The 13,600-nt window shown below is 41.9% G+C and overlaps 1 protein-coding gene across 1 annotated transcript in view; it reads right to left on the bottom strand.

Annotated features, from left to right (window-relative positions):
- The window catches only part of DNAH5 (dynein axonemal heavy chain 5), a 324,549-nt gene that overhangs the window by 26,199 nt on the left and 284,750 nt on the right, over positions 1 to 13,600 (bottom strand). The window contains exons 70-72 of the mRNA XM_043887792.1: positions 10,079 to 10,228; positions 5,965 to 6,210; positions 953 to 1,172 (exon numbers count right to left, since the gene is read on the bottom strand). Of these exons, the coding sequence (XP_043743727.1) occupies positions 953 to 1,172; positions 5,965 to 6,210; positions 10,079 to 10,228 (616 nt within the window). The remainder of the gene's footprint in view (positions 1 to 952; positions 1,173 to 5,964; positions 6,211 to 10,078; positions 10,229 to 13,600) is intronic.

Genomic DNA, 13,600 nt, shown 5'->3' with positions numbered 1-13,600 from the left:
TTATATGTAATAACTATGTTGATGATTTTTACTAAATACACTATTACAATTTAAATTTATCATTTTATTATCTCCATTTTAGATACGAGAAAACTGAAACACAGGTTGTTTGAGTGATGAGCACCCATGAGAAAGGAAGGACCAGAAGCAGGATTTTTAACTCCAAGCTCACGCTTTTTCTGTGACCATGAGCCTCAGACAGGAAGCTATAACACAGAGGGGGCAAATGTATTGGGAATAATCTTGGCTCCATTGGGGCAGGAGGGGCGTTTGGGTCTGATTCAGTTGCTGTGGTCAGATTTCTAACTTCGCTCACATCCCAACATCCTTATGCATGAGATAAAGGCAGAGGCCATAATTTTAATTCAGCTTCTTGTCTTGGAAGAGGCTACTGCCCTACTTTAGGTATGGAGCATGAAGACCATAAACAGCAACATTATCCAGTTTAGATGTAACATAAAAGGGCAGCTGTCAGGCAGAGAAGGCTGTGGTTGTTTAGTTGCTAAGTTGTGTCGGACTCTTTGCGAGTGCATGGACTGGAGCCCACCATGCTCCTCTGTTAGTGGGATTTCCCAGGCAAGAATACTGGAGTGGGTTGCCTTTTCTTTCTCCTGGTATCTTTCCAACCCAGGCATCAAGCCCGTGTCTCCTGCATTGGCAGGAGGATTCTTTATCACTGAATCAAGTGGGAAACTGAATAGCGTAGGCCAAAGGAGAGTGATACTGGGGAAACAGGAAAAACATAAGATGGAATCCAAAGATCTGAGACCCTGACATGGCCAAGGATACTTCACGTGCAGCAGGACAGAGGTGGCTATGCCCTCACCATCATGTTAAATCATAGCACCACTTGCTATAACTAAACTTATCTAATTCCTTTTCCATAATGTCTTTAAAGAAAACAATGTAAGCATAAGAACTTCCATAAACTTGGAAGGATTCCTCGACTCACCACCATATGTTCTTTTCAGTCCTGCCCGGAGGCCCTGGGGGGGCTCATTGGCAAATTTGATGGACATCTGAAGGAGGGTGATGGGAAACTGCTTGTGAACCTCGGTTGTCATCCACAGGCGGAAAGAGTCATGTACAAGCTCGGTTTCTATAATTATATCCATTAGCTCATCCATGAAATCCAGTCCCAGATGGCAGTTCTGCAGAAGGGCCCATCCTCCCTAAGTCAGCAACAGGAAATGGAAATTAGTCCATTTTATGTTTCACCCAGAGATTCAAATTAGTACCTTCTTCAGAAATTAAGTAATTAAAACTTAACAGGAAAACACAGTAACCCCTATAAATTAATCTAGATCAAATCTAAGAATAGGATCAGATTTAACTGAGATAAGTTAATTTTTTCTTGTTCCACAAGTGTGTCTGATGGGATGCCATTACTAGCATGCATGACTCAATGGTTGGAGTCATGAAAATCAGCAAAGTGAAGCACAAAAAGAGAGTTCCTAGAACACTGGCAACAGGGTTTATAACCTCTAGAATGTGTAAGCACCTTCTCTGGGGAATCAGACTATTCTAACAAGAGTCTTAGAAGATAATAAGTCATATCTCTGATACACACTATTCTATGTGCATAAGAAGATTCTTTGTACAAGGCAACACAGGCAAAAATTTAGGTCATGCAATAATTTGTTATTTTAGTTGCTAAGTCATATCTGACTCTTTTGCGACCCTATGAACTGTCCATGGGATTCTCCAGGCAAGAATATTGGAGTGGGTTGCCTTTACCTTCTCCAGGAGATCTTCCCAACCCAGAGACCAAACGCAGGTCTCCTGCATTGCAAGGCAGATTCTTTACCACTGAGCCACCAGAGAAGCACCAGTGATAATTATTTCAATATATAATCCATAGAATAATTTTTCTAAAATCATCTACAATAGCCAGATCATAATCTTGATTTATTTTCTCGACTGTAATTTTGGATCATTTGGATTTGATTGGTGTAACCTGAGATATTTTTCTTTGCAAAAGATAAATAAGTACTAGATGTAAAATCTCAATCAAGTTACATGTAAAACTGATCCTTTTGGAATGTCACATATCCCCTTAAATTTTCTTCAGAAGTATATAATGAATAAATAACTATGGTGGCTCAGAGGTAAAGCCTCTACCTGCAATGCGGGAGACCTGGGTTTGATCCCTGGGTCAGGCAGATCCCCTGGAGAAGGAAATGGCAACCCACTCCAGTACTCTTGCCTGGAAAATTCTGTGGGCTACAGTCCATGAGGGCACAAAGAGTAGGACAAGACTGAGCAACTTCACTTCACTAATTTTGTCCTATGAAAATTTAATTGATACTGTTCACAATTCAAAAAAAGGAGACTTAAATGTGAAGCATAATAACAAAAAGGCTTCAGATGCTCTTTCATTCAGAATACAAGTGACTCCTGATCTAAGTTTCTTAGGTGAGAATTTTGATGATTCAACCTCATCCATGGAAAAGGAATCCCTTAGCCAAGTTTGCTTCTTTGGCCTCACTGCTTTCTGTATTAATGTTCTGTGTTCTTCTTACTGAGCAGATCTTTCATTTTACTATTCTGGAATAGTTGGTTCATTCTGGCATAAAACACTACTGTCTCTGACAAGTTTTAAACATGCTCATAATAGTAAAAATCTTTTCAATTTGACTAGAAATTAAATTACTAAACAGAAAACACAGATAAATTGAAGGCTAAAAATATTCCATTTAAATTCTAATTTAGCTTCCTGAAATTATAATTATTTAAGTTAAATCATTATTTATTTTAAATTCATGTTAAATAAGTGTCCTGTGAATGTTAGTATCTTTGTTTTCTAAGTACAGTACTAGCAGAGGGAAGAAGGCAAGGTTGGGGGTCAGGGAGGCCAAGAGGAAGGAGAGTCCAGGACTAGACCTGGGATTCTGAATCATGGATTATTTTTCATCTCAAGAAAATCCGAGATACCAAGGGAACATTTCATGCAAAGATGGGCTCAATAAAGGACAGAAATTATATGGAAATAACAGAAGCAGAAGATATAAGAAGAGGTGGCAAGAATACACAGAAGAACTGTACAAAAAAGATCTTCATGACCCAGATAATCATGGTGTGATTACTCACCTAGAGCCAGACATACTGGAATGCAAAGTCAAGTGGGCCTTAGGAAGCACCACTACGAACAAAGCTAGTGGAGGTGATGGAATTCCAGCTGAGCTATTTCAAATCCTAGAAGATGATGCTGTGAAAGTGCTGCACTCAACATGTCAGCAAATTTGGAAAACTCAGCAGTGGCCACAGGACTAGAAAAGGTCAGTTTTCATTCTAATCCCAAACAAAGGCAATGCCAAAGAATGTTCAAACTACCACACAAATTCACGGCAAATAGATGGGGAAGCAATGGATACAGTAAGAGACTTCATTTTCTTGGGCTTCAAAATCACTGCAGATGGTGACTGCAGCCATGAAATTAAAAGACATGTGCTCCTAGGAAAAAAAGCTATGACCAACCTAGACAGCATATTAAAGAGCAGAGACATTACTTTGCCAACAAAGTTCCATCTAGTCAAAGCTATGGTTTTTCCAGTAGTCATGTATGGATGTGAGAGTTGGACCATAAAGAAAGCTGAGCACCAAAGAATTGATGCTTTTGAACTGTGGTGTTGAAGACTCTTGAGAGTCCCTTGGACTACAAGGAGATCAAACCAGTCAATCAAAGGAAATCACTCCTGAATATTCATTGGAAGGACTGATGCTAAAGCTGAAACTCCAATACTTTGACCACCTGATGCAAAGAAATGAATCACTGGAAAAGACCCTGATGCTGGAAAGATTGAAGGAGGGAGGAGAAGGGGATGACAGAGGATGAGATGGTTGGATGGCATCACCGACTCAATGGACATGAGTTTGAGCAAGCTCCGGGAGTTGGTGATGGGACAGGGAGGCCAAGCATGCTGCAGTCCATGGGGTTGCAAAGAGTCGGACACAACTAAGCAACTGAACTGAACTAAAATACATTTAAGCCATGTGCTTTCTGCCCTCCCAACTGCAAACTAAGCAGAGCAGCCAGCACAGAGCACAAGAGAGGCCCCTCCCTTTCACCAAAGCTGGGGGCAGGGCATGGCTTGATGGAAGAGGCAAATATAGAGATTCTAGAACCCAACAGACTCAGTTCTAGACTGGGGGAAGGAACCAGGATGCAGCACAGTGGGAAGGTTCTAGAGTCAGCAGCTGGGACCTAGACCCCGGTGGTTTCATTGGTGGACCTCATGTCTGATGGTTGGGGGGAGACAGCCAGTTCTGTCTGAAATGGGGGGGGGTGTTCCCTGGGGGGCACAGAGGGGTCTTGAGATATTGAGGGGAGAGCTCAGGCTTAGTGAAGGAGGCATGGAGTCTGCTCCAAAATAGGCTGGAAAAGCATCTACACCACAACGGCATGTTCTCCAGTAGGAATAAGAGGCAAGTGGTTCTGCCACCCTGTAGTTGGCCGAAGGGTGCAGGCAGAGGGAAGCAGGGGTGGAGGGAGCCCACAGCAGAGTCAGGAACCCAAGAGAAGGCTGCGCTTAGTCACTCAGCCATGTCTGACTCTTTGCCACCCCACGGACTGTAGCCCGCCAGGCTTCTTTGTCCATGGGATTCTCCAGGCAAGAATACTGGAGTGGGTTGCCATGCCCTCCTCCAGGGGATCTTCCCAACCCAGGGATTGAACCCAGGTCTTCTACATTGCAGGCAGATTCTGTACCACCTGAGCAACCAGGGAAGTCCATTTATATATTTTATATTTGGAAATTGAGGTTAAGGTCCAGGGACTGACTACAAATTGACCTGCCAAAATGTACACCCTTTAGAGTCTTATTGTGTGTTGATGGTGGGGTTTTTCTCCCCTTTTCATTAAACCTGCGAAGTGACAGAAAGGATGGTACAGATAGAAGGACCTTCTAAATGCCTTTTATAAACGACTGTGCGGATACCAGGGAGACTTCATGCGGCTGGGAGGAGCCTGTGGCTCTTCGAGGTGGAGACCCAAGTGTTCAGTTCAGTTCAGTTCAGTCGCTCAGTCGTGTCCGACTCTTTGCGACCCCATGAATCACAGCATGCCAGGCCTCCCTGTCCATCACAAACTCCTGGAGTTTACTCAAACTCATGCCCAATCGAGTCGGTGATGCCATCCAGCCATCTCATCCTCTGTCGTCCCCTTCTCCTCCTGCCCCCAATCCCTCCCAGCGTCACACTATTATAAAACTGGATCCATCTGGACACCTAAGATTAGACCAGAGTAAACACACAAGTGTTTTGGAGCTTGAGTTCCAGAGATGAAATAGGACCTTCTGCATTCAGGTAACTTTAGGTTCCTCAAAGTGCCTCAGCTCTGAACTTGTCCCATTAGCAGGTCATCACATGACTTTCAGCTACAATGGCCCCAGACCGGTCCTGAGCATGGCCTACGCTGGATGCTCTTGAATTTGCAAGCTGCCAAGAGATCTAGGAGCCCACCTGGAAGGCGACAGGCCAGGTTTCTGGAAAACCTCTGGTACTACCACACAGTATTGGCAGATTCCTCGCCTCTGGAATCTGGGCCAGGCCTAGGGGACTCCAGGGCGCAGAATATGCATTCTGGATTGTGTTGTGGATTCTAGAGGGCTGTGGATTCCCCAAGCAGATCTACAGGGGCTGGAACTTGAGGCACAGAGAGGGAGCTGTGAACCCCAAAGAAGGTTCGGGACCTGGAGCAGGGTTTATCACTATGCAAATGGGCCGGGAAATAAGATGCTCTCACTGGGCAAGCTTCCCAGAAGTCAAGGCTCAGCAGAAAACATTTTACATTGTATTCATTTTTTCATGAAAATTTTCTAACAGGTATCATGCTTTTACCTGTTTAGCAAACAGAACACAACACATAAATTTCAGTGCTTAAGGATTTCTAAGTTCTTTCCTGCATTGTTATCCTATAAGCTGTAACGTCAACAACAGAATACAAAAGTAGACATCAGGTCTCACATTGGCCATGGTCTGCTGCAGGAGCTTGCGAGCATGGATCTCCTGGCCCTGTCCCATGGACACGTAGCGGGTTTCTATTTTTAATCTCTTCCCCAAGGCGATGATGGAGTCTGTGGGGTCTGAGCCCATAGACAGGAGACAGATGAGCGGTGTCCGAGGATCAGATTCCTCCCACGTCCTTTCCAAGTCCAGGATAACGCCCTCTGCATACTTTTCTCCCATGGAGTCCATGATGTACTTACGGGCCTGCCAAAAACAGTACATGGGTCAACAAAACTAGCTCCAACCCCTAAAATTCATAATTCAGTGTGGTTCCCAAAATTCATTTTCGCAGATCATCTCAATGATGTTCACAGTAACCCTGCCAGGAAAATAGGATAGAGGGTTGGTTGTTTTTTTTTTTTTTTCTTGTGGGTTAATCTCTTTATTCCCTTGCTTGCTTATTTGTTTGAATCCTCACTGTATCTGCCTTCAATGTGGGAGACCCAGGTTCGATCCCTGGGTCAGGAAGATACCCTGGAGAAGGGCATGGCACCCCACTCTATAATTCTTGCCTGGAGAATCCCATGGACAGAGGATCCTGGCAGGCAACAGTCCATGGGATCTCAAAGAGTCGGACATGACTGAGTGACTAACACTTTCAGGCTTTACTTGCCAAAAACACAATCATACATTTAAAAGACCAGAATCCAGGTTGGTCGAATCCTTGTCTGGGACCTCTTTGAATACACTGGCTGCTTCATACTATACAGAAGGTTTAAAATATTTGGCAACTCTATTATTGAGGATGCTTTAAAGGAAAAGTGTGTGTGTGTGTGTGTGTGTGTGTGTGTGTGCGTGTGCACATGCGCTCGGTCCTGTCTGACTCTGTGCAACCCCAGGGACTGTAGCCCACCAGGCTTCTCTGTCCATGGGATGTTCCAGGCAAGGGCACTGGAGTGGGTTTCCAGGACCAAACCCGCACCTCTGTGTCTGCTGCACTGGCAGGTGGGTTCTCTACCACTAGCATCACCTGGGAAACCCAAGGGAAAATTATAGGCATTCAAATAATCAAGTAAGCCGTACAATGCCTGGGATTGAATGGATCCTTAACCGATAATTACTGTTAAATGACCACTTATGGGAAGAAATGTATTGAATACTTATTGAATTAATTAATTTTAAAGGTTTAACCCAACTGCACTTGGAGCACAGGATGCCACTTATTTTTGTATCTCTTAATATCCAGTTGACCAGCTCCACTATGTAATCCTCTAACGTAAGTATTAATATAAACAGTTCCTGGTGGTTCAGACGGTAAAGAATCTGTGTGCAATACAGGAGACCTGGGTTCGATCCCTGGGTCGGGAAGATCCCCTGGAGGAGGGCAAGGTAACCCACTCTAATACTCTTGCCTGGAGAATCCTACGGACAGAAAAGCCTGGCGGGCTACAGTCCATGGGGTCACACTGTCGGACATGACTGGATGACTGATGTTTTCACTTTCACACATTTTTTACAGCCTTCTGAAAGGTACTTTAAAAGTTTGGTTGACGTGTTCTTCAGAATCTCCAAAAGTTTATTTGTATATACATTCATCACAGCCATTGGGCAGCATGCTTGGTGATCAGAAATGACTTCAAAGCCCGAATGCCCAGGTGTACCCCAAACTGCAGTTGTTTCTCAGCCGCAGGTACCTGGTGCATCCATCATGGCAGCATCTCCCAAGATCCAAGTGCTTTCTCCTCTAGCCTAGCAAGGAGCTCAAAAAGCCAAGGTTGTCATAAAACTCAGCATTGATCCCACATGGAAATTTCTATCCAAGCTATGAGCTGATATACTGTTCCCTACATCAGGGGCCAAGTAGTAAATAGTATATTTTGGTGGCCATACAGTCTCTGTTGCAACAAATTAACCTATCACTGTAGCATGGAAGCAGCTACAGAGAGTCCATAAACAAACGAGCCTATGTTCCAGTAAAACTGTATACACCCTGGAATTCGAATGTTGTATAATTTTTGCGTATCACAAAATACCATTTTGAGGTTTTTTTCAAGCATTTAAAACTATAAAAACCATTCTTAGCTCGGCAGCTATATAGAAATTAGTAGTAGCACAAGACATCCTCTGATAATACGTTGTTCTTTCAACCAAGGTTTTGACTGTGTCTGCAGTCACGCTCAGCTCAAATGCTGAGAATAAGCCTAATGCTCTTATGGGGAATAGGGACTGAATGCGTCTACAATGTAGACCTTCTCATATGCTCCCTAAGAAGGTGTCTGGTTGAAAAATCACACAAGAAATCTAATGTGAGAATAAGAACCTCACAGGAGAGAACAGGTTTGCAAGGGGCCTTCTAGATCTTGCTTAAGACTTGAATGTTATCATAAGCGCCATGGGAAGCCATTAAAGGAAGACCATAATGATATTTCCATTTCTTCTAGAATACACAAGATGGACTAGAGTGGGCAAGGTGAGAATGACCTAGAAGAGACCCAATGGGAAGACATGGCTGTTGTCAGACTAAGGATGGTAGGCCAGGATGAAGATAACAAAGTTACAAAGGAGTGGGAGACATTTAAATTTCATCATTGACCCCAATAAAGTGTGAAAAGAATTAAAAGGGAAAGAAGGAAGGAAGGAAGAGAGGGGGAAAGGAGGGAGGGAGGCAGAGAGTGAGAGAGAGAAGGAAGAAAAGTCTACTTGAAACTTCTACATTCCCCTAAATAAGGCAACTGTGTGACCATTCATTTGGGCAAGATAAAAGGGATGAAGTTGAGAAGAAAAATCAAAGGAAGGGTGATCTCAGGGCCCTGAGTTGCAAAACTCATTTTTCTTTTCTGAATAAATCATTGAATTTAGTTGTTTCCAAAGTATCTAGGAGGACTGGCAGTTGGTTACTCTGAATGTTTTAAACAGTCCTGGAGAGCAAAGGGAAAAACTCCCTACCTTCTATGAGAAACTCCAGCCTATTGTTATTTTATGACTTATTCTTAAAAGTCCATTAAAAAAATCAATGTCTGGGAAGAGTAACATTTAACTTTTAGCTGTGAAGGCAAGACACCACAAGTCTGTTTCATGGGTAAACTTCCACGATGGAAGCAGATGAAAAGTCTTTGAAAAGATGGATCTTCTGGAGGCAGGGCTGATATTTAAACCTAAGCATCACTCAAGGAATTTTAGGCAAAGCTGCTTTTTCACATCAAGGTTTATGACACATCCCAGGGTAACAACTATGGGTTTGGGAACTCTATACTGCCCTGTAGATGTTATCTCTCCTTCCTAGTAACTGAACAGTCTTTCTATTCAACAAATACTACTTTACTACTAGCAAAATGGAGTTCCCTATCTTTTCTAAGTTGATGTAAAAATGATATGGAAGAACAATACATTACCTTTATGTTATACCAATATGCCCACCTTAAAAATGTAGTTTTGACTACCCTACTATTAATATATAGCACAAGGGAAAAAAGGAAGGTGCAATCTGTTTGTAGGATATATATTAACACTAAAGATGCATTCCAATATTTGTCTGCAACAGTAGGAGCAGTTAAATTTTCATTCCACTTATGCAAAGTACCTAGAAGAGTCAAATTCATAGAGTCAGAAAGTTACATTGGTAAATGCCAGGGGGCAGAGTAGGGATGGCGTAGGGAGGGAAAACAAGGACTTAGTGTTTAATGGGGACAGAGTTTCAGTTCAAGAAGGTGGAGAACTCCAGAGATGGATGATGGTGAGAATTGAACAACAATGTGAATGTACTTAGTGTCACTGAACCATATATTTACGTGTGGTAAAATAGTATGTTTTATATTATGTGACTTTTACCACAATTAAAAAAAAAATTTTAAAAAGAAACCCAAAAAAATTTTTAAAAAACCAACATAGTTTCCTCATTCACTCTGATTGTACCACTTAGGTCAAAAAGAAAATTAGTAAATCACTTAGCCACTTGTACACCTCAGTACAATTATTTCTTATTTATTTTTCCATTTTTCACAATTGCATTGTTGGAAAATTAGAAGCCCACATGAAAATTCTCATGGGGGTTAACGTTTTAAATACTCTTTAAAATTTAAAAGGAAATTCTCCTTTAAAATATTCTCTTATTTTCAACATATGCACTTTTTACCTGGGCAATGGTTCTGTCGGGACACCAGGATCTAATAAGGAGAAGACGTCGAAAGCAGTCAAGAGATTTATCATAGGCATTTGGAAGGGCTTCCTCCTCAGGGTTTTCCTTATCAAACCAAATTTTCCACATTTTCTCATTTCTTGATATCTGAAAATACCAGGGGATAAGAAATGTGTCACACCACAGAAAGATCTTTCAATAAGACTTCACAGATATTTTTCTGACGATTCCAGACATGTGTGAATGATATCCTGTGTGTGTGCGTGCTCAGGCGTGTCTGACTCTTTGCAACCCCATGGGCTGTAGCCCACCAGGCTCCTCTGTCCACAGGATTCTCCAGGCAAGAATACTGGAGTGGGAAAAGGAAATGATATCCCTTGACTATTTTTTAAAGTTTTATAGCCTGGTACCAAAAAGTTTGAGAGCCGAAAATCAAATGTGATTTGCTCTGAAGTCAATCTGTATTAACACCAGCCTACAGGCCCCTTTTAAAGGGAGAAGCCTGCTATGTAATTTCTTCTATGCCTTTGTGGTAACAACTCCGTAAAGAATAAAGAGATCAATGGAAATTCATTTTCACTATTTTAAGGAAATCTGTTTTGATCCATGAGATCTCCCAGGATCAAGAATCAAGTCTCATTGACTTATGTTTCCTCATTTCCCAGGATCATTCTTGAACAAAAGACATTTAATACATGTTTATTATTGAAGCTTTCTGGTCAATACTCTAACAATCTAGAGTCATTTGAAATATACCACTTAACATCATCAAGTGAATAATCACACTTGCTTCATTTGGGCAATTGATAAAGGGGAAGAAAAAAGACAATTCATTATCCCTTAAAGGTTACAAAAATTGAAAAGAAATAAGCATTAAACAAACAAACATCCCACAATCACAGAATAAGTCAGATCTGCAGATAAACATGATCTTATGTTCTCTGGTATATTTCCTTTCACTAAGCAACCTAAATGTCCATCAGCAAATGAATGGATAAAGAAGTTGTGGTACATGTATAAGTGGATTGTTTTTCTGCTGCTGTTCAGTCGTGTCTGACTCTTTGCAACCCATGGACTGTAACCCTCCAGGCTCCTCTGTCTATGGGATTTCTTAGGCAGGAATACTGGAGTGGGTTGCCATTTCTTCCTCCAAGGGATCCTCCCAACCCAGAGATCAAACCCACATCTCTTGCATCTCTTGCACTAAGAGGTAGATTCTCTACCACTGCACCACCTGGGAAGCCTACAGTGGAATATTACTCAGCCATAAAAAGGAACTGAATTAGGTCATCTGCTGTAATGCGAGTGAACCTAGAGTCTGTCATACAGAGTGAAGGAAGTCAGAAAGAGAAAAAGAAATACTGTATATTAATGCATATAAGTGGAATCTAGAAAAAATGGTACAGATGAACCCATCTGCAGGGCAGGAATAGAAACACAGATGTAGAGAATAGACATGTTGACACAGAAGGGGAAAGGGAGGGTGGGATGAACTGAGAGATTTTGGAGTGACATATATACACCATCATGTGTAAAACTGGAGAAGGAAATGGCAACCCACTCCAGTATTCTTGCCCAGATTATTCTATGGACAAAGGACCCTGGTGGGCTACATCCACGGGGTCACAAACAGTTGGACATGACTGAGTGACTAAGCATACACACACACATGTGTGAAACAGATGGTTATTGGGAAGCTGTTGTATAGCACAGGGAGCTTAGCTCGGTGCTCTGTGATGAACTAGGGGGTGGATAGGGTGTGGATGGGAGGGAGGTCTAAGAGGGAGGGGATATATGTATACATATAGCTGGTTCACTTCGTTGAAACTAACAACATGGTTAAGCCATCATACTCCAATTAAAAAAAAACAGCTCCAAGTGTATTTCTCAGAGGTGTAATCAAAGGAAAAAGGCATATGGGTTCATATTCAGAAAGTATCATGTAAGAATAAAAAATAACCTGTTTCAAACACAAAAGACTACAATATGTGGAGGGATTTCAGGTATAAAATCTAATCTCCAGAAGACAGTTACTTCAATAACAAATAATGGTACAGGAAAGGTCACTAGGAGTTACCCCATGGGGGAACAAGTTAGGATGCATTAAAATCTCCCAAAGAAAAGCTATTTAGCCCAAGAGAATAGCTTGCACCCAAATTACATGGTCATCACCAGGCCTAAGCCAAAACATAAAAATATAGCTTAAGCTTTCCGTCAACCTAAGCTGGCAAAGTCAAGGACCAACGTTAGGACAAATACCATATGACGTCATTTCTAAAGGCTTCCCTGGTGACTCAGGGGGTAAAGAATCTGCCCACAATGCAGAAGACCTGGGTTCGATCCCTGGGTCGGGAAGATCCCCTAGAAAAGAGAATGGTTACCCACTCCAGTATTCTGGCCTGGAGAACCCCATGGACAGAGGAGACTGGCAGGCTACAGTCCACGCAGTCCCAAAGAGTTGGCCACGACTGAGTGACTAACATACACAAACACATCATTTCTAAAATGTGATGCAAATAGATTTACTTATGAAACAGAAACAAATTCACAGACATAGAAAATAAATTGATGGTTACAAAAAAGGAAAGGGGGTAGGAGAGAGAGAAATCAGGGGTTTGGGATTAGCAGATATAAACTTCTATATATACAATAGATAAACAACAAGGTCCTACTGTACAACACAGGGAACTATATTCAATATCTTATAATAAATTCTAATGAGAAAGAATATAGTGTGTATGTGTGTGTGTATGATCATGTGTGCGTATAAAACTAAATCACTTTGCTGTAGTCCAGAAAATAACATAACACTGTAAATCAACCATGTGTGAAAGTGAAAGTGTTAGTTGCTCAGTCAAGTCCGACTCTTTGCGACCCCGTGGACTGTAGCCCATCAGGCTCCTCCTCTGTCCATGGGATTCTCCAGACAAGAATACTAGAGTGGGTATCCAGGGGATCTTCCAGACCCAGGGATCAAACCCAGGTCTCCTGCATTGCAGGCAGATTCTTTACTATCTGAGCCTCCACAGAAGCCCAATCATACTGCAGTTTGAAAAAGGACCAGTATTTGAACATTTTCTGCTCAAAGCCTTCAACCTGCAGCTGAAGAAAGCCACCTTGCCATCGACACAACTTCCAGCTGGTCATCAGATTTTCAGGAACCTGTTTCTTGACTTGTCCCAATTCAACTTTCCATACCCAAGTGCCATAATTCCAATATATACACAATTCATCAAAACGGGCTGTTTTTATGAAAGGACAACAAGTTCTAAAAATAAAAGGCCAGGTGTTTGTGTTAGATTCATACCCAGATGCCTAGCTAAGGCAGTATAAACAGGGAGAGAAAGAAGAGAGAGACAGGAACTAGAGGCAAGAAAGGATATTCAGCATTCAGAGGCAGGTTGTTCCTATTTCTCATCATTCAATCTACAGGAAGATGGCAAAACTTCTTGACCATATCTAATTTCTCTCTTTTTTTTTTTTTTTTAGAGAAAAGCAGTACTAGAGTTTCATTTGAGT

The sequence above is a fragment of the Cervus elaphus genome, chromosome 25 (genome assembly GCF_910594005.1).
Source record: "Cervus elaphus chromosome 25, mCerEla1.1, whole genome shotgun sequence".
NCBI classification, from domain to species: Eukaryota; Metazoa; Chordata; class Mammalia; order Artiodactyla; family Cervidae; genus Cervus; species Cervus elaphus.
The sequence above is the reverse complement of the archived record's forward strand: the minus strand, read 5'-3'. Positions and strand labels throughout refer to the sequence as shown.